Consider the following 19,968-nt stretch of genomic DNA (forward strand, 5'->3'; position numbering starts at 1 on the left):
GTGTGTTCATTTTTATACAGTATTTTGGCTGTGTTCAGTTTGCGCATGTCTCTGCGTTTTTAAACCAGATGCAGATATTTCAGGTAGTTTCTCAGAGGGTCATGAGTTCAAAACCCAGCACCATCAACAATGTGAGCAAGGCCCTTAACCCTTAACTGCTCATATGTGTAAACGATATAAATGAAATGTTAACCAGCATTAAGCCAAAGTCTGAGATCACCTAGAACCTTCCATCAAGTATAATCAAGTGCTACATTAAGGTTTCTTTAACTAACATTATATAACATTAGTTAATGTGAACAAATCATGAGCATAGACATTAATAAACCATCATCAACATTAACAAAGGAGCAAACGCCTTTATTCTTATTTCATATATATTCTTATGTTTAGATAAATGCATTCATATTTATATAATCGGGAATATGCTGCATTTATTTACAGGAATTTATTAGTCAGGGATTTAAAAGGCATCAGTCATTGCAACTGAAGTTTGTTATCAGTTAAGCAAATATCATTTAATACATGATAAACTCTTTTTAAGTAACTTAGCACACATTACAGTATGTTAACTAGTGCAGGAAATATTATTAGCAAATGGAACCATACTATACCATGTTGCCTTCCATATGTATAATTAATATTCAGGACATTTGTCTATAAAATCCTTGATAGATATTGATTTTAGAGTGGTAAAAATTCCCATCATTGATTTATGTTCTTTGTGTTCAAAAATTATAGAGATTTAAGTGGCAACCCATGACATAAATGCATTAACAGCACTGAGTTCCTGAATTATGAAAGCATGTACATAAATATCTATTCATTGACATTCATGAACATACACTATATTGCCAAAAGTATTCACTCACCCATCCAAATAATCAGAATCAGGTGTTCCAATCACTTCCATGGCCACAGGTGTATAAAATCAAGCACCTAGGCATGCAGACTGTTTTTACAAACATTTGTGAAAGAATGGGTCGCTCTCAGGAGCTCAGTGAATTCCAGCGTGGAACTGTGATAGGATGCCACCTGTGCAACAAATCCAGTCGTGAAATTTCCTCGCTCCTAAATATTCCACAGTCAACTGTCAGCTGTATTATAAGAATGTGGAAGTGTTTGGGAACGACAGCAACTCAGCCACGAAGTGGTAGGCCACGTAAACTGACGGAGCGGGGTCAGCGGATGCTGAGGCGCATAGTGCGAAGAGGTCACCAACTTTCTGCAGAGTCAATCGCTACAGACCTCCAAACTTCATGTGGCCTTCAGATTAGCTCAAGAACAGTGCGCAGAGAGCTTCATGGAATGGGTTTCCATGGCCGAGCAGCTGCATCCAAGCCATACATCACCAAGTGCAATGCAAAGCGTCGGATGCAGTGGTGTAAAGCACGCCGCCACTGGACTCTAGAGCAGTGGAGACGCGTTCTCTGGAGTGACGAATCGCGCTTCTCCATCTGGCAATCTGATGGACGAGTCTGGGTTTGGCGGTTGCCAGGAGAACGGTACTTGTCTGACTGCATTGTGCCAAGTGTAAAGTTTGGTGGAGGGGGGATTATGGTGTGGGGTTGTTTTTCAGGAGCTGGGCTTGGCCCCTTAGTTCCAGTGAAAGGAACTCTGAATGCTTCAGCATACCAAGACATTTTGGACAATTCCATGCTCCCAACTTTGTGGGAACAGTTTGGAGCTGGCCCCTTCCTCTTCCAACATGACTGTGCACCAGTGCACAAAGCAAGGTCCATAAAGACATGGATGACAGAGTCTGGTGTGGATGAACTTGACTGGCCTGCACAGAGTCCTGACCTCAACCTGATAGAACACCTTTGGGATGAATTAGAGCGGAGACTGAGAGCCAGGCCTTCTCGTCCAACATCAGTGTGTGACCTCACAAATGCGCTTCTGGAAGAATGGTCAAAAATTCCCATAAACACACTCCTAAACCTTGTGGACAGCCTTCCCAGAAGAGTTGAAGCTGTTATAGCTGCAAAGGGTGGACCGACGTCATATTGAACCCTATGGATTAGGAATGGGATGTCACTTAAGTTCATATGCGAGTCAAGGCAGGTGAGCGAATACTTTTGGCAATATAGTGTATATAAAAAGTCTGTGTATGTTTGTGTCCGTGCTTGTGTTTATGTGGTAGGGAAGCACCCGTAGCATGGCATTTTTGATGCTGGATAAAGTTCTTGCACCGGAGCTGATTGCAGGTGTGGTCGAGAGCAGCGTGAGACCTTACGCTCTGGAGCACAGACTGGACGTCGATCGTATCCTGTTAGACTACATTAAGGTCCTTTTATTCTCTTAGCTACACAAAGTCTTTCTTCCACTTTCTTCTGTTAAATTCTTGAGCTAGTCGTAACTCTGTTCTAATTTGTGTTTTTGCTCTTTGTTAACCCTGTGCTAGGAATTTAACTTGCCATTTAGCTTGCTTGTTTGATCATTAGTTTCAGCTATTGGAGCTACCTTTTAGTTAACTTCAGAGGGTCAAAAGAGTTTTCTTGATGAAAATAATGGAGTGTAACAGTTTGTATATAGTAGTAGTATACTGTTTGTGCTGCTTTCAGGACTTGCTGGATTGCTGCAGTTCTCAGATCACGTCTCTGTTCACTGAGTGGGAGGCTAAAGCGGTGGCTCTAGTTCACTGTATGACTGACACTAATGTAAGCATAGCTCTACTTGGTAAAATGAAACCCTTTTATAGTAATAGAAAAATTCTTTATTAACTAATGCAGTGGCTTGCTAGCTGTAATGTTTCAGTCTTTAAAGATAGTCTAGTTGAAGATAAAATAGGCTATATAGTGGTTTATCATTAGGCTTGTACACTTTTGCCTTTTTGGACAAAAATGAATTCAGGACAAAAAAAATAACAATGATAAAATTATATATGGTTGTCAAACCTTTTTCTAATGACCTTTTTTCTTTCTTTCTTTTTTTTTTTTTTAAACGCCTTCATTTATTTATACTGACTCTTATGCATAACCCCCAGCATGTACATATAATTGTACTAATTGTGGTATAATTGGTAAATGATGAATGTGCTTGTGAATTAGCTTGAATGATACTAATTATACACGTTGTGTCATACTGTGTGATTCAGCTGGTGATGGATGCGGTCCTTGAGATCATGTACAAGGCTGTGGTTCCCTGGAATGATACAATCGAGAAGTTTGTTCAACAACATCTGGAAAAAGATCACCCCAAGTAGTTAACACAAAATCCTAATACACTCATTTGGAAGCTGAGACTACACAGATAAAACATTAGAAATATTAAGTAAGAAATCATATTTTTCATGTGTGCAACCTACTGTTGTTGCATTTATTTCCAGACAGGAGCTTTTAAAAGAGAGCTATCGTTTAATGGAGATGAAGAAACTTCTGCGATGTTACGGAATTCGCAACTTAACACTCTCAAACTCCAGAGAGACGATGGTTAGTGTTCGTTTCCCCCAGCATGCAGTGTGTACACGTGTTAACACCTTGTTTTTTATTTGTTTATAAATATTTTATCTTTCTAAACAGAGAAAAAATAAATTAAAACCAAACAGATCAACTCAACTTGCAAGCATGACCATACAATAATTCAAGAATCACTTAGTATATAAAAAGAAACAAATAACTAACAGATAGAAAACTATTTTTAAAAAAAATAGCGTAAGTTTGTAGTATGCAAACCCTATTGCAAGAATAGTAAACATATACACCGATCAGCCATGACATTATGAGCACTGACGGGTAAAGTGAATAAGACTCATCATGGCACCTGTTAGTGGGTGGGATATATTAGGCAGCAGGTGAACATTTTGTCATCAAAGTTGATGTGTTAGAAGCAGGAAAAATGGACAAGTGTAAGGATTTGAGCGAGTTTGAGAAGGGCCAAATTGTGATGGCTAGACATCTGGATCAGAGCATCTCCAAAACTGCAGCTCTTGTGGGGTGTTCCCGGTCTACAGTGGTCAGAATCTATCAAAAGTGGACCAAGAAGGGAACAGTGGTGAACTGGTGACAGGGTCATGGGCGGCCAAGGCTCACTGATGCATGTGGGGAGTGAAGGCTGGCCCGTGTGATCTGATCCAACAGACGAGCTACTGTTACTCAAATTGCTGAAGAAGTTAATGCTGGTTCTGATAGAAAGGTGTCAGAATAGACAGTGCATCACAGTTTGTTGCGTATGGTGCCGCATAGCTGCAGACCAGTCACGGTGCCCATGCTGGACCACGGAGCAATGGAAGAAGGTGGCCTGGTCTGATGAATCACGTTTTCTTTTACATCATGTGGATGACCGGGTGCGTGTGCGTCGATTACCAGGGGAACACATGGCACCAGGATGCACTATGGGAAGAAGGCAAGCCGGTGGAGGCAGTGTCATGGTTTGGGCAATGTTCTGATGGGAAACCTTGGGTCCTCCCATCCATGTGGATGTTACTCTGACACGTTCCACCTACCTAAGCATTGTTGCAGACCATGTACACCCTTTCATGGAAACGGTGTTCCCGGATGTCTATGGCCTCTTTCAGCAGGATAATGCGCCGTGCGACAAAGCAAAAATGGTTCAGGAATGGTTTGATGAACACAACAACCAGTTTGAGGTGTTGACTTGGCCTCCAAATTCCCCAGATCTCTGAGCATCTGTGGGATGTGCTGGACAAACAAGTCTGATCCATGGAGGCCCCACCTCGCAACTTACAGGACTTAAAGGATCTGCTGCTAACATCTTGGTGACAGATACCACAGCACACCTTCAGGGATCTAGTGGAGTCCATGCCTTGATGGGTTTTGGCAGCAAAGGGGGGACCAACACAATATTAGGCAGGTGGTCATAATGTTATGCCTGATCAGTGTATATGATGTACAGTATTTGACAACACCCCCCCCCCATATTCTGTGAAATACATTGTTTACTATATTGAGGTTAAATAGTCCAATGATGCATACTCATGTAAGACCCTTTGCCACAATGTAGTTGAAGGGGCTTGGTCTGTGATCCAGTTCAGAAGAATACATTATCTTAGCACAAAATATTAACCTCAGTGTTAATAGTCTGGTACAATCCATGTGATGGACAAGTGTTGTATCCTCAACAAATTATAACAATAGTCACCTCTGCTTGTATTGTGTGTGTGTGTGTGTGTGTGTGTGTGTGTGTATGTTTGTGTTTTGTATTTGAGCAGATGCTTGTAAGACATATTCTGAAACAAGACCTGGCTACTTCACTGGAAGATTCTCTTAAACTCGTTGAAACCTATAAGCTCAACTCGTCTGAAATCTACTACATCTACTGCATTCAGCTTTTGGAAAAGAATCATGTATGTGTATCAGCACCCCAGCTGGCTTTGCTTGGATATTTTTGTATTGTTTTGACTATAATGCTTGGAATCATTCTAGAGGCATCTGGGTGAAGCAAAGAGATGCAAATGTGCTAATGCTCTGTGAAACACAGGTCCATGGTTCAGAGGCGATGGAAGCAGTCTAATTTTAGCTGAATTGGTGGGATAATTCAGCTAAATATTGTTCAATAATCTAAGTTCAAGTGAAACCCAAAATTATGAGGGAGCACCAAGGGGCCAAGAACAAAAACTTCTGGGACATAATATTTATACTAATATAATTAAAGGCAACAAACTAGTAACGTTGTTCTAAGATAATATCATTATCTGACTGAGCCGCATCCTGTGTTATGGCTGTATTTTGAATTTATATGAGTAATGCCAATTTTATGCTGCAGTACACTTCATGATTCTGTAAAGCCCACTGTTGATTTCTGGGAAATAAGTGTTGTATATATTGAGAATGATTGATTTAATAATTTGTATTTTCAGAGTGATGGGTGTATAGCAGAGCTGAAAAAGCTGCCACCTGCTGAGGCAGAACTCGTAATTGAACGACTGACCAACTGGGCGAGACTCCAACTGCAAAACAAGGAGCAGTTAACTGAGGTTGTATGGACTGGCTTGTAGTTAATTTTTTTGTAAATGGTGCAAAATTGCTTAAAGCTGTTTTTGTTTTGAAGCTTAAGAAACAACAGATGCATGTCGCCCAGACCATGGTAGAGGCACTGAAGTATCTGCAGAGCATTCAGAGAGGTGATGGTTTTGTCTAAGACTTGGGCCTCTTTTATGTATTATTTTAACTGCCAATAAAGAAAGTATTTATATTCTTTGTAAATTCACATGACAGACATTAATATGCTAAAGGCAGTTTATTTATTTATTCTCACAGATGATGCCCTGAAGAGAATGGGGTGTGAGAACAACTTGAAAATGTTCACAGCCATTGCTCACTTGCAGGTACGTAATCACCTTATATATATATATATATATGTATATGTATATATATGTGTGTGTGTGTGTGTGTGTGTGTATGTATGTATATATATATATATATTGCTTTTTAATCTTTTATTATTAAAAGATAATAATTTTTATTATTATAAAAATTATAAAAGGAAAATATTTTTAAAAAAGAAGATTATATAAAATCCTTTCCTAATGTGTGTGCCTCAGGAGGATTTTGACATCTTCCTGACCCCAGAGGAGTATGATGATCCAACAGTGAGGCGGCAGTTCAATCAGCAGCTCATCACTGCGTACGAGAACACACGAGCATGGCGTCATTCGAAGAAGAAACAGCTGGACAAGGCTAATGCTAAAGAGCCAGACAACAAGGCCAAAGCGGCAGTGACTAATGACCCTGATGGCAAAACCAGAACGCTGTCCACTGAGGCTGGACTTCATCGTCTGGCCAGACACCTGGAGAGGACCGAGCAGGAGCTGTGGGCAGATCTGGCTGATCGAGCTTTAGAAGCTGGGAATGTAGAGAAAGCTCTTACAATCCTTAGGTACTAACATTGAGACACTACAGGTGCTTTCAGATGTAGAGCATTCAGTCTATTTGAATGAAACCCTGGTATTTTTTCACCTGTGAACAGTTATTACAGATGAAAAAATAAGGGGTGAACCAGAAACATCTAGTCTGAGAGGGTTCGAAAGAGTCAAAGACTCTGATTCATTTGCAGTGAAAAACAGTTCGATTCTGAATCTGCTCGACTGCTTGATGTGAACAAATATGAAGTGTGGTGTGTATTTTTGGTTTCTTTTTTGTATGTATGAGCTGCTGAACTCAGCTAAAGGACAGAGCTGTAGTGCTATACATTTTTATAAAGATGAACAAAAAAGATAATACATTCTGGATTCAAATTATTTTTTATAAATTTAGCTAACATGGCTCAATTCTCTGTGTTTGGATGAACGTAAACTTAAGGTTTGTTTGTAAAGTGAGACCTATGTGTTGTAGCCTGTATACATAATTCATTTTGAATAATATATGAAGCGTGGAATCTTTTGAAACTGTCTGGTAGCTTCCTGTATAGATGCATTGTCATCTACATGTCCACTCAACATAACTTAAGAGACCCTAAAGACTGAGAACCAGCCCCGTTAATAAGTAGTATTTTTTTCCCGCTATTTTTCAGCGAGCTCTACCAGCACCATCCTAACTCGAGCACAGGCCGAGTGTTGTTCAGCACAGCACGCCGTCTCTGTCAGATGCTGGAGGACAACGTCCCCATGGTGCTGCCCGAAAGAGTAAACCTCCCATCTCTCATCCACAAACTGGCCTGTCAGGCCATCACCATCTGTCACGCTGGTACACCTCTCCCTTCATTTTACTCAGTAATCAAATAGAAATGCTGAATTCAAACTTTATACACAATAATTTCTTTTCATTCCACAGCATTTTGACAAAATAGAACACTATAGTAAAAAAAAAGAAATAGTCAGATAAACTCAACATTGTGAGCTACCCTATGATTTTTTTTATTTTATAAACAAAGATTGTAATTCTTGTCTGGCGTTTTGAAGCCATTTTGAACTCAAATAAACATACAGTGACATAAAAAGACAAATAAAATATAATCTAAAAAATAAATTTAGTAGTAGAAGTAGTAGTAGTTTGTTTTTTTATTTTATTTACAGGTAAAATATTATAAATTATTTAATTAATAAATTGTTCCTTTTTCGCTCATTTTTGAACATTATCACTTTGTAAACTCTATAGGGACTGGCATGATGGTTATCATAATCATGATTTTTGTTTTATCCTTCTGTAGATCTGCTTCTTGACTGTGTTGAATTGTGTAAAAGCACTAGAGATGCTGCTGATGTGTACCGTCAGTGTCAGATTGATGACTACGGCTTTGTTGTAAAGGTACACTTCTTGATTCTACCACGTTTGTGTTTTTTTGAGTGTAGCGAGTTTGTTATTTAGCTTTATTTTGTGCTGTACCTACAGGATGCTGTATTGAGTGGTGAGGAAGATGCCTACACAGAAACCAGTGTTCAGGAAGTGTTTAATGAGGATGGCATTGTGCTGGACCCGGTCTCAGTGCTCCCAGTACAGTATAAGATCACCACCAGTCTTCTGCCAATTGCAGGTACCTGCATGGTCCCATTGTATTAAGTCAATATGCTGGTATCAGTTGTATAATATTTCTGACTAAAATATTGTGGAGTACTGTGTACGGTCCTATCTATTGTCGCCCTATGTCGTAGTTTGGAGTGAGTTACCAACAGTTGTCCTGAGATATAAAGTTTGTTTTTCCAAGGTTATTAAATTGAATCCATTTGCTCTGAATTTCCTTGCTGCTTTCTAGATTCAACATTTTATCCTCTGGATTGCTCGTGCTTGTCATATTGTGCTCTTCAGGAAGGTAATTTACATTTCATGCCAAATTTACATATCTATATATTATGATGGATTTAAAAAATGTACTAGTATCTTGGGTTTTAATGGTAATGTCAGTCCTGTTGTAGTTGTAAGGAAAACTTAATTTGAAATATTTGTTAATAAATATGAAGTTGTTTTTTCAGGTGTTTATTCACCATACTGTATGCTTGTTTTTAATAGATGTTTATTGGTTTAACTGTTAGTTTTTAACTGATTTTAATGACCTACAGTATTCCAAGTTCAGTGGCAAGTTAACACTTTAACCTGTGTTAGCCATGGTGTTGGGCAACCACAAACCTCTAGAACTGTCTAATACGTTACTGCTAAATCTCCTGTAGGTGTTCATTTGAGTGAGATTTGGTGAGTGTGAAGGCCACAGCATTTAATTTAGGTCACCCTTGTGCCCTGTACCTGGGGAGAGACCACACCCATCAGGGCAGAAATGTTTCATAATAAAATCAAGATAATCAGTCAGAAGTACTTTGTGTTGAATTGCACTGACCCTTCAATCTAAAGGGGGGAAGTAGACACAAACAATGGCAACATGAATCAATAAATTCCCCAAACAGCAGGACGGAGCCAGTGATTTTTCCTTCAGTAGGTTACTCATCTGTATGTCAATAGAAACCAGTTATGCTGCTCCCTCGAAACAAGATTTACCAACTGCTACAGGTTAACACAGATTTTTTTTTTTGGTTTGGTCATTCTCTGAAGCTTGTGCTTGACAATGACCTTTCAGCTGCAGCCCAACAGTTTTTTTTTTTTTTATATGTCTTCCAGTTTGCAGATTTCTACTGGAGTCTGATTTCTACTGTTACACTACCACCTACCACTACAGTGGAACCTCGGCATACGAATGCCCTCGCTTTAACAATTTCATTTTTTCTTAAGAACACAAGCCCAGAACTTATCCTGGGCTGTTTTCTTCCAGAGGAGATCTTTCATAGATCTTTATTTCCTCAAAGACATTAGAAATATTCAAACAAATACTACTTAATGCTTTCTTGACTAGTCCACCATTATTGGAGTTCATAAAGATGGATTTTTAAATATTTGGCTGTTTACTCATTCAATGTTTTTACAGAAAATGACTATGTTCGGCCGTTGCTGGGCCCCATGGCCACTATGCTGCAGAGTCTACAGGAGTGCAGTCAGCTAGAACTGGCCCTGAGGCTCCTGCTAGAGTCATTCGGCAGCATTTTACAGCACTTTGTTTCCAACAACATGGAACTCAGTTTGAGCATGAAGGTGAGACCTTTCTCAAGCTAACTGAGAAATTTCAACATCTCGTATTAGGAAAAAGCATCATTTCTGGAGTGTAAAATAGTATTTCAGACTCCTGTGATAAATATTGATTGTAGTCATGCATACCTGCTTTATTTTGTCTCAGTTGCAATCTAACAGCCGGTTAATTCGAGATAAGCAGACTCTGGATGTGATCGAGAAGACTGCTCTCTCTTCTATCAACATGGTTGTAGTGTCTTTATTACATAAGGTGAGCATCCTGAAAATATAAATAAAGGTTTGTCTTGTTAAAACTGTTTTTTGTTTGTTTTTTTGATTCAGTTAGAATTTTTTATTGCTTATGTTTAGGTTATAGTATACTGAACATTCAAACAATATTAATATATATGAAGTCAAAACAGCCCACTAGTAAATAATTTCTTATTTAACTAAAGAGTTTAAATGCCCCAAAAAACTATTTTTAAAAAGCCAACATTTTTAACGTCACCATAATATGTATTATAGGTCCTGAACTGGAGAGTGGTGGACTGTGACTTAGCCATTGGCCTTTGCACTGTTCTGGGCAAATCTGATGTTCTGGACATTCTGTGGAAGATAATTACCAGTGCTTGGCAAAACTATGACAAGATCATGGTAAGATATTTCACCCATTATCAAACTGGTGCCCCACTGATACATTACTGATTTGAGATCTGTTGCAGTGAATAAGGGGATGGTATGAGTTAACTACATTCCCAGATTTTTAAAATGGTGCCTTAGCATTGAATAGGTTGTGGGTTTGGACAAATATGTACATTCTAGGCAAAACGTCTAGGCAAAGTTTTTAGTATGTTGTTTGAATTTGTCCTCTTCAGGCTGTAGCTGTGGTCGGAGCCCATTTCTGCTCACTTTATAATGACCAGAAAGAGAAGAGGAATTTCTTATCTGTCATCACAGATGCAGAATGGGGTATTAAGCTTGGAAAAATTGGGGTAATTGTTTTTTTTTGTTTTGTTTCTTTGTTCAAACAAAGTAGTCTTATTTTGTAAATGTTTTTTTTTTTCCATTTTGTTTAAATCTGGCTATAAAACAAATGAAAATCCGCCAATGTGTGGCATTATTTTTTTTCTTCAGGTTTCCATTCAGTCTGTGTTTAGACAGTGTTCAGAGAGCAAAAGGAATCTGATTCCTGAACTTGTAAAGAACAGACACATGACTGCAAAGATCTTACAAGATTACTGCAGGTGAGTTAACCTGCATTTAACTTATTCTCTGGACACAAACTGTACTGACTTGTTTGTCTCATCAGGATAGAAATATTTGTTAGATATGAAATTCTAGACAAAAACATGACCTGTTTTACAAAGACATATTTAAAACATTCAAAAGTGGGCAGAAGCGAAAGAACCTTAAAGACGTCTGTAAGACACATTTAAGGACTCTCACTTGCTTTAGTGAATCAAGCTTCCTGGACCGATTTCTGCTGCAGTAGTCATGGAGAGTTTCTTATGCTCATCCTAGAGTCCTATTTACAATATACTCATACTGGTCATTCTTGTAACACACTTGGAGTAGAGTTTCAGTTTAGTAACTTGAGTAATAATAATACAACTGTCACTGGACTGAAGATTACTTTTACAGTGTTGAAGTTGAAACATTGTACAATTAAAACAAAAGAACCTGAACTTTTTCTCTGAAACAAACAAACCAAAATATACAGAAATTAAAAGCCTGGGCAACTTTTGTGCGATTAAGTAACCATGGATTTGCTCAAACGAAACCATATATTTTTTTTAATCACTTATATTATAGGTCTATTTTAGCAATATAAAGGCATCAGCCTTCTGGTCACTGTAGTACAACTTTAATCCCTGAGCTTTCACATCTCAGATAAATCAAAGATTTAATATGATATCCTGATATTTTTTCAATTGTTTGATCTCTGTATTCTGCAGAACATATGGGCTGGACACTGACTCTGCACTTAATCTCTACATCACCACACTGCTGCTGCAGGAGAAAGCAAATAATAAGCACTGTGAAATTGAAACAGTGGATACAGAACTGGAGGAAGGGGTCGAGAGTGCAGCTGTAGGGCATGAGGATGTATTGGGACGTGTCCTACGGATTGTTCCCCAACTGAGCTCCACTGCAGACCTGGTTGTCAGTCTGCATACAGCATTCACAAAGGTCAGACGTGGTCACAACACGCAGGTCACAAGCTGCAAAACGCAGATTAATTTTTATTTACCTGATTATTGTGATTATGAGACAAGGTGCTCAATATTTTTTTGTGGTTTGCTGCAGCTGAATCCATACAATTATGAGCGAATTGAGAAGGTCCTAAAAACCATTCAGACTGCAGATGAAGGCACCACTCTCTTACCACTCAACCAGGTAAGATTTTATTTTATTTTTCTGTTTTACACTTGAATTTATTGAACCGAAAATAACCTTAACCATAAATAACCTAGTATCTTATGAGGTGATGACTTCAATTAGGTGATCATGTATATGATTAAAAAGCTATTTTGAAACTATAGCTTGTCAGTTGCAATATACAGTGGAACCTCAGCATATGAATGCACTCACCTTACAAATATTCACCTTAAGAATTGAAATTTTGCAAGAAATTTGCATCAGCATACAAAGCATTTTCGGCATACGAACTGAACGCCGGCTAAGTTGCGCGTACGTCCAGGGGCCGAAGCGAAGCTAACTGAAGTTTACGAATTTTTTGCAACCAACGAAATCTGTTTTTAAAGAGTCAACACATAATACCAACGATGCCTTCAGCATGAATCCTTTGTGTTACAAATACCCTTAAAATATACTTTAAACAGGAAGAAAGCTGTTGAAGAAGCTTTCATTAGACCGTGCTTTGACCTTGAACCTATTTGGATCAATTTCAAAATCTAATCAGTTCATCTGCTGGTTGCATTGATAAATCCACATAAATCATATGAACATTAAACCATGTGTTCTTGAGATATTACACTAACAGGTATCCCAGATGCACAGACACATGGACAACTGAAAGGGAAAAAAAAAAAAAAAAAAAGCATATAAGGGAAGTAGCACTGGCTGTTTGGCTTTTAGCTGTGCTAAACTTCATAAATATTACTGAAACAGTTCTGTGGATGTACCTGAGTATGATGTTGGTCTCGTTTATTCTTGACTTGATTATAAATTAAAATCTGAGCTCGTTTTTGACAGGGTATTTATTTATCTGTAACTTTACAGATGATGGGATTGCTCCAGCACCTGAAGTCCCACAAGCGGATTTCTCCTCCCGCTGATGTGGAGAGCACGTACCTTCTGGAGAACTCTCTGGAGTCGAGTCCTCTCGCCAACACTCGCTTGCCTTTCCATCTTCTCCTCCAGACTAACCTGTACTTCTGGAAGATTATTTGTGAGTATTATTGTGAATGATGTGTGTCCTCGGCGGTCTGAATCTGGATATTGACTTGTATTAAATATTTGAAGCTGTGCGGTCATGTGGTACACAGTATGCAGTTCTAATTTAAAGTTAAAAAGATGCCCGCACGTTTCCTTTATCCCTAGTAATCTGCTAATATGGCCACATGATTAATTTGATATTTTAATTGTGGCCTAGTGACGCATTGTTTTGTACCCTCTTTTGTATTTAAATAAATGGATCTTGTTTCTTTATTTTTTCTAACAAGTATTTTTGTAAAGTTCTCTACTGTGTGTGTTTTTCCAGCTCCTGAGCTGAATGAGGAGACATTACCCACACTACTGCTCATATCCAAACTCATGAAGGTAAAACACATTAATCAGAGAGGAAGACAAAACCAACATGTTCAGAGTTCAAAATATTGTCACATTTTTTCCCAACAATCCAAAAACCTTGGATCATATTGTCTTCTTAGTGGTTTAAATAATAGAAATAAGACATTTATAAGCTTGTGCAAATAGTTTCAGTGGCATTGGAACTATAATGTATTGGATCTCTAACATTGTTTACAACATCAACAAAACACAGATTTTAAAAATATCCTGGAAAGCTGCAAATCAGTAGTCGTGACCCTTTGAATGTTATTAGGCAAATTCCGATGACGTACAGCATTCACTTGGGTCTGTGGAATCTGACAAATCCGAGTGTAAAGCTGGCTCTCATTGTAGCGTGCACACACAGTCACCTCACAGTTAAATTTGTTTAGATAAAATGACGTTGTTCTGCTGACGTAGTTTGTGCATCCTGCTACCTCATGCCTCCTGGCATACTTTGTGTGCTATTCCTTTCAAATCTTAATCATATTCATAATCATCATCTTGTGGTGATCTCAAATGACCACAGGCCCGGTGATTTGCCGACTTTATGACCGCACGATGGAGGCTTCACTTTCCCAGTAGGCTAAATAATGAATTTATGGTTTGTCTGGTTTATCTATTGTTGCTTATGCGTGTGCTGCAGTCTATGACTCAATATTAATGTACCTAATAAAATGAGTGTAGGTGCATCTAATAAACTGTCAGCTCAATGTATATTCTCATGATCCTTTTCTTTCCGTTTTTCACTCAGGTTAACCTGGACAAGCTTTACATCCTGACAGTGAACTATGTGTTCAAGAACAAGCTGATGCCTTTGCTGCTGGACCAGCCAAAATGCTCACAGGCTTACGGCTCCAGCAGAGACATGAACACTGTGATACAGAACATATTTAAACATGCTCACTGCATTCAGAACCCAGAACTAGCTGCAGCCACCATACACAAAATCTCTCAGGAACTTCCTGCAGGTCAGTCCAGTAGTGGAGGGGTCGATTTAATTTACCTGTTCTTTTCTCTGAAATCACTTCCTTACATTTACACATCTACATGACTTTAAACTGTATTTACTGTGTAAGTGTGTAAAATTTTCCACCCCTTTTCTGCTGTTTACAGGTGCAGAGAAAACCATGTTTTTGAAATTTTGTTTGGACCTTGTACAGAAATTCCTGAAGTCTGATATGTTAAAGGTTTGTTACTATATGAATAAGATACTGCAGAAATTATAGCAATAATTAATTTTATATATATATACACTTAGCTTTGTTAAGCCTTAAAGCACCTTCACGCCTAAATATTGAATACCGGTGTGTCTATTCTGCACTTTAATATAATGTAGTTGCTTTGTTTTGTTTGTTGCCATCTTTTGCTTTTATAATGAGGTGGTTTTGTCGACTTACAAGTTCATAAAGAACTGAAAGCACCTATTTATGCATTCATCAGTTTTGTTCTCTGCATTTTTTTCCCCTTCCTGGCTGTCTGTGTGCACGTGTGTGTAGGAGGAGCTACGCGCAAGGGGAGAGCTATTCACCTCAAAGCTGCTGCTGCAGTACCAGTGGTCAGCCACAGAGAACGCGCTCATAACTTCTCAACTGGACAGCCCTGAGCTACTCAAACTAACAGGACAGCCCGTCCGTCTCATTGAGGCTCTGTTTGAGCACAGCTCAGTGGTGGAGCGCATGAAGAGTCCTGCTGGACAGACCTACCCAGGTTAGAGCAAATCTCACAATGAACATTCAAATGAGCAGTAATTATTACATAAGCATGAATATTCAAGCGATCATGATTTTGATTACAACTTCACCAAATATTAAGACGTACAATAGCCTCTTTTCTGCTGCAAGGACTAATAGTTATATGGTAATTTAGAATTATGACAGCACGGGTCAACAAGTGATGCACAGCTCTGGAAAGACTGGAAAATACATGGAAATTTTTATGGCGAATATTATGGATCTATACACTGATCAGATGTAACATTATGAGCAGTGACAGGTGAAGTGAATAAGACTGATGATCTCATCATGGTACCTGTTAGTGGGTGGGATATATTAGGCAGCAAGTGAACATTTTGTCCTCAAAGTTGATGTGTTAGAAGCAGGAAAAATGGACAAGTGTAAGGATTTGAGTGAGTTTGATGAAGGGCCAAATTGTGATGGCTAGACGACTGGATCAGAGCATCTCCAAAACTACAGCTCTTGTGGGGTGTTCCCGGTCTGCAGTGGTCAGTAGCCATCAAAGTGGTCCAAGGAAGTAACAGTGGTGAACCGGTGACAGGGTCATGGGTGGTCAAGGCTCATTGATGCATATGGGGAGCGAAGACTGGCCCGTGTGATCCGATCCAACAGACAGGCTACTGCTGCTCAGATTGCTGAAGAAGTTAATGCTGGTTCTGATAGAAAGGTGTCAGAATACACAGTGCATGATGGTCATAATGTTATGTTGATCAGTGTATAAATTGTTGTCAAATTCAGAACTCCTAAAGCTTTACATTTCCTTATTGTCTGCTTGAATTCAGCCTCCCTAAAGCATTTCATGTTGTTCCTTTTTGTGATTTTGATTTTCAACAGAAACAAAAGTCTGAATTTTATTTTCATAATGACCGGGTAAGAATCCTGAGGACGTTGTCGTGGACTTTGTTGGCCCATGGTGATGACTGGGATTTATATATAAATGTAAATTGTAATTTATAACAAGAAAAGGGCTCTAATTCACAAATATCTGTTCGGAAAATGAAGCTACCATTATCATAAAACAGAGTTTACTCATCACATGTTTGTTGTGCTTTTGTTTTACCAGACATTCATGCAGTGGCTAAAGAGATTGCATCCATTAGTGGTGTTGACCTTCTCAAAATCCGTAACACCCTTCTTGAGAAGTGGCTTTGCAAAACAGGGCAAACCAGTGGCAAGGTGAGAGGTTTTCATGCACAGAAACTTAATTGTTGGATAAAAACACAGGAATAATTAAAGTACTCTAATGAAACATTTTATTAATCATTGAGTGATTATTATTAACATTGTCCATATCATTACAGGACATCCAATACCAGGACTCTGTGACTGATCTTACTGAGGATCCTGATCTCATGAGGTGAACTAAAAACTCCTGATACTTCACAGCACTTTTCCCCATCACAAGTTTGTCAAGATTAAAAAAAAAAATGTTTTTTTTAATTTTTTTTTTTACATCCTTCTTCTGTTTTTGCAGAGTGGTGTATTTGTTGCAGATGCACCCGATGGATATAGGGGCACGTCTGCTCAGCCCCATCCTGAGTGCAGAGACATGGGTAAATCATGTACATACATGCATCATAATGTATATTATTCTTCTAATCATTTACAGGATTAGTATAATTTGAAAGGCCAGTGTGTAACATTGAACCTCCCCACCTTCTATTCAAGCCCATGTACATGTAAACCTGCCTCCTGAAATTGCTGATGGCCAGCGGTTTATCCTCATGAGTAAAGTTGCAAACAGATGGGTTTTTTTTAGTGGATGAATGAACTTCAGTTAACGTCAGTGTTCATTCGTATGACTCCATCCTATAAATGGATTACATTTCTGTAATCTAACTTAATGCTAACTTTTGAAAAATAACTCTTTTAATTAAATAGTGATTTTGTGCTTTATATTTTTGTTTATTAATGACATTAAATTTTCAAGAAGTAAGTTAATTCCTGTTATTACTTACATTTAGGGCATTTATCACTTAAGTTCAATGTTGATTATGAAAAATTATAAACATGAATTTTAATATTTAACTAGTCATTTACTTAATGGCGGAATTGTAACAGCGCACAGACTGCTTTAATATTGAAGCATCAGAGCACCATATGATGCTGTGTGTGAAGCTGTTTTCAGGCCTGTTGGCAGACCAAAGTTGAGACAGAACACAAAAACAGAATGGTGGATTTCACTTTCAGCTTATTGACTCCTTACATAGATAACACAAAGCAAAACCAAGCTGTCAGACCTAGTGTGGAAAGGACAATTTTATTGAATGCCGCAAATCTAAAATATATACAGCTCGGAGTGATATACAGTTGTATATATGTGTGTGTATATATATATATATATATATATATATATATATATATATATATATATATATATATATATATATATATATGTATATATGTGTGTGTGTGTATGTATGTGTGTTATATATATATATGTGTGTATGTGTATATATATATATATATATATATATATATATATATATATATATATATATATATATATATATATATATATATATAGATGGATGGATGGATGGATGGATGGATGGATAGATAGATAGATAGATAACTAATCTTAAAACTAACTATTAATATATATATTAATAACTACTAATATCCTAAACTATTATTTTTTTTCTTTCTTTCTCTCTTTCTTTAGCCATTGGGAGGATCAGGTCTTAGACTGACCTTTGAGCACCGTAGCCGTGCTTTGCTCTGCCTCATTCATATTGCAGACTCTGCCACACTGGAGGCTTTGTCTCACACACCCAGAGATAAAGTCAAGTATGTGCAAACACAAACTTTTCCTTTGAACACTCTGTAAATGTTAGATACTCTAAACATTTGTGTCAGTATTTAAACTATCTAATATGTTTTTCACGAAACACCTCCAACTTTGGCTTTTTCTTTCACAGGTACTACCTGAAGTGCTATGTGTACCTCTCTCAGCTGGAGGCCCTCAACATTCCCTACAACCTGGAAAGGTTTCTCAGTAGCCCTAAAGAGGGTATGATTAAAGGCTTATGGAAGAACCACAGCAACGAACCTAAGGTAGAGACGTCTCTTTTGTTTTGTTTTGTTTTTTGGTCATATATTTGTACACATTCAGGCTTCTTTATTGTCTCTCTGTAACTCTTTTTAAATAATACTAATAACAATAAATTTTTTAAACGATAAATGTTTTTCGACTGTGTTTGTCATTACTGTATGTGTGTAGGCTGTGCGTCTAGTAGCAGATTTGTGTTTGGAGTACAAGGTGTACGATACACAGCTATGGAGTGGCGTGTTGCAGAAATTACTGGTGTTTAACATGGTATGCCAAATTTATTTATTTTTCTTACTACTATCAAGCAAAAACAATTTACTTTGAAAAACACTAAATACTGCTGGTATGTGTAGTTGTTAGTTTGTTTGTATATAATGCCTTATTCTTTGATTGGAAATGTGGACTGCCAGATATAAACCTTAAATGCAGCATAATATTATAAATAATTAACCTTTTTTTGGAGTAAAATCTCTAGACTATGTGTGATGTGTTGGTCATCACAGTTTATGACACTTGAGCTGGGCTTAAACGCATCATAAGAAATCTGATTGCTGAATGTTGTCATTGTATGAGCGTCTCGAATCCTGAAATAAATATCAGTTTTGTACCTCCATGAAGTGGCTTCCCATAGAAAATTGGGATATAAGAGTGTTACTGTTCATGATGAGTAGGAGTGATGTCAATATTTTAATTATAGTTATTATAACTATAATAATTCATTTAACCTTTTCTCTTGTTATAAGCTATAATATTTTTTATATTGTAATTTTTTATTAAAGATTTCTCCTGATCTATTGTAAAATGTTGGCAATTTTCCCTCCACCTTTACAGTGGTACGTGGATAAAAGGATGTCTGTCTTTTAACAGACCTGTATACAATGTGATGCATATTTTAATAATGCAGTTGATTGGGGTTTAATGCACTGGGACATCACTGCTGGCCATAGACTTTGAAATCAGGCTCTTATATCTCAAAAAACAGTAAAATCACTATTCTCTGTAACAGATAGAAAATAAATATTGTTTAATATCGTTTTACATGCTTGGGAACAACTTCATGGAGGTTAAATGCTTCTCTTAAGATTTACTCAATTGTATCTTCAAAAACCTCAAAAAGTCACCACTGACAGAGATGTTAAACATGTTCAAAGTAATCAAAATAATCTTTCCTCCCTGTGTAGATCAGCTACTTGCAGAAGATTTTGGAAAAACTCAGAGCAGTGCCCAGCCTCTTGGAGGTAATCACTTATTATCTTTCACAGTATGATTAAATACAATTAAAAGATTAAATCTTTTCAGTACGTGTTTGTTTAAATGCCAGTGGCACTCCAACAATACTGCAGGGGTGGTTGTCAGTGAAGGCTATTTGTATTTTAGTCATGTTCAGTAGTAGGCTCGCAGTCACAAGCATCTTGTCTTGTATAACAAGCAGAGGTTAAAA

General features: G+C 37.8%; 1 protein-coding gene across 2 annotated transcripts in view; it reads left to right on the top strand.

Annotated features, from left to right (window-relative positions):
- The window catches only part of kntc1 (kinetochore associated 1), a 36,182-nt gene that overhangs the window by 9,260 nt on the left and 6,954 nt on the right, over positions 1-19,968 (top strand). For both annotated transcript variants that reach the window (XM_058375457.1, XM_058375458.1), the window contains exons 23-54: positions 2,144-2,287; positions 2,565-2,660; positions 3,098-3,201; positions 3,329-3,431; positions 5,171-5,305; positions 5,819-5,935; positions 6,010-6,082; positions 6,219-6,286; positions 6,503-6,837; positions 7,471-7,643; positions 8,107-8,204; positions 8,289-8,430; positions 8,650-8,706; positions 9,808-9,971; positions 10,114-10,218; positions 10,473-10,601; positions 10,823-10,939; positions 11,082-11,191; positions 11,903-12,137; positions 12,255-12,344; positions 13,191-13,359; positions 13,672-13,730; positions 14,494-14,710; positions 14,856-14,929; positions 15,239-15,449; positions 16,539-16,651; positions 16,777-16,832; positions 16,950-17,028; positions 18,141-18,265; positions 18,397-18,532; positions 18,699-18,794; positions 19,709-19,765. In XM_058375457.1, coding sequence (XP_058231440.1) covers positions 2,144-2,287; positions 2,565-2,660; positions 3,098-3,201; positions 3,329-3,431; positions 5,171-5,305; positions 5,819-5,935; positions 6,010-6,082; positions 6,219-6,286; positions 6,503-6,837; positions 7,471-7,643; positions 8,107-8,204; positions 8,289-8,430; positions 8,650-8,706; positions 9,808-9,971; positions 10,114-10,218; positions 10,473-10,601; positions 10,823-10,939; positions 11,082-11,191; positions 11,903-12,137; positions 12,255-12,344; positions 13,191-13,359; positions 13,672-13,730; positions 14,494-14,710; positions 14,856-14,929; positions 15,239-15,449; positions 16,539-16,651; positions 16,777-16,832; positions 16,950-17,028; positions 18,141-18,265; positions 18,397-18,532; positions 18,699-18,794; positions 19,709-19,765 — 3,987 coding nt within the window. The remainder of the gene's footprint in view (positions 1-2,143; positions 2,288-2,564; positions 2,661-3,097; positions 3,202-3,328; positions 3,432-5,170; positions 5,306-5,818; positions 5,936-6,009; positions 6,083-6,218; positions 6,287-6,502; positions 6,838-7,470; positions 7,644-8,106; positions 8,205-8,288; positions 8,431-8,649; positions 8,707-9,807; positions 9,972-10,113; positions 10,219-10,472; positions 10,602-10,822; positions 10,940-11,081; positions 11,192-11,902; positions 12,138-12,254; positions 12,345-13,190; positions 13,360-13,671; positions 13,731-14,493; positions 14,711-14,855; positions 14,930-15,238; positions 15,450-16,538; positions 16,652-16,776; positions 16,833-16,949; positions 17,029-18,140; positions 18,266-18,396; positions 18,533-18,698; positions 18,795-19,708; positions 19,766-19,968) is intronic.

Source organism: Hemibagrus wyckioides, linkage group LG22 (genome assembly GCF_019097595.1).
Source record: "Hemibagrus wyckioides isolate EC202008001 linkage group LG22, SWU_Hwy_1.0, whole genome shotgun sequence".
In the NCBI taxonomy this organism is placed as follows: domain Eukaryota; kingdom Metazoa; phylum Chordata; class Actinopteri; order Siluriformes; family Bagridae; genus Hemibagrus; species Hemibagrus wyckioides.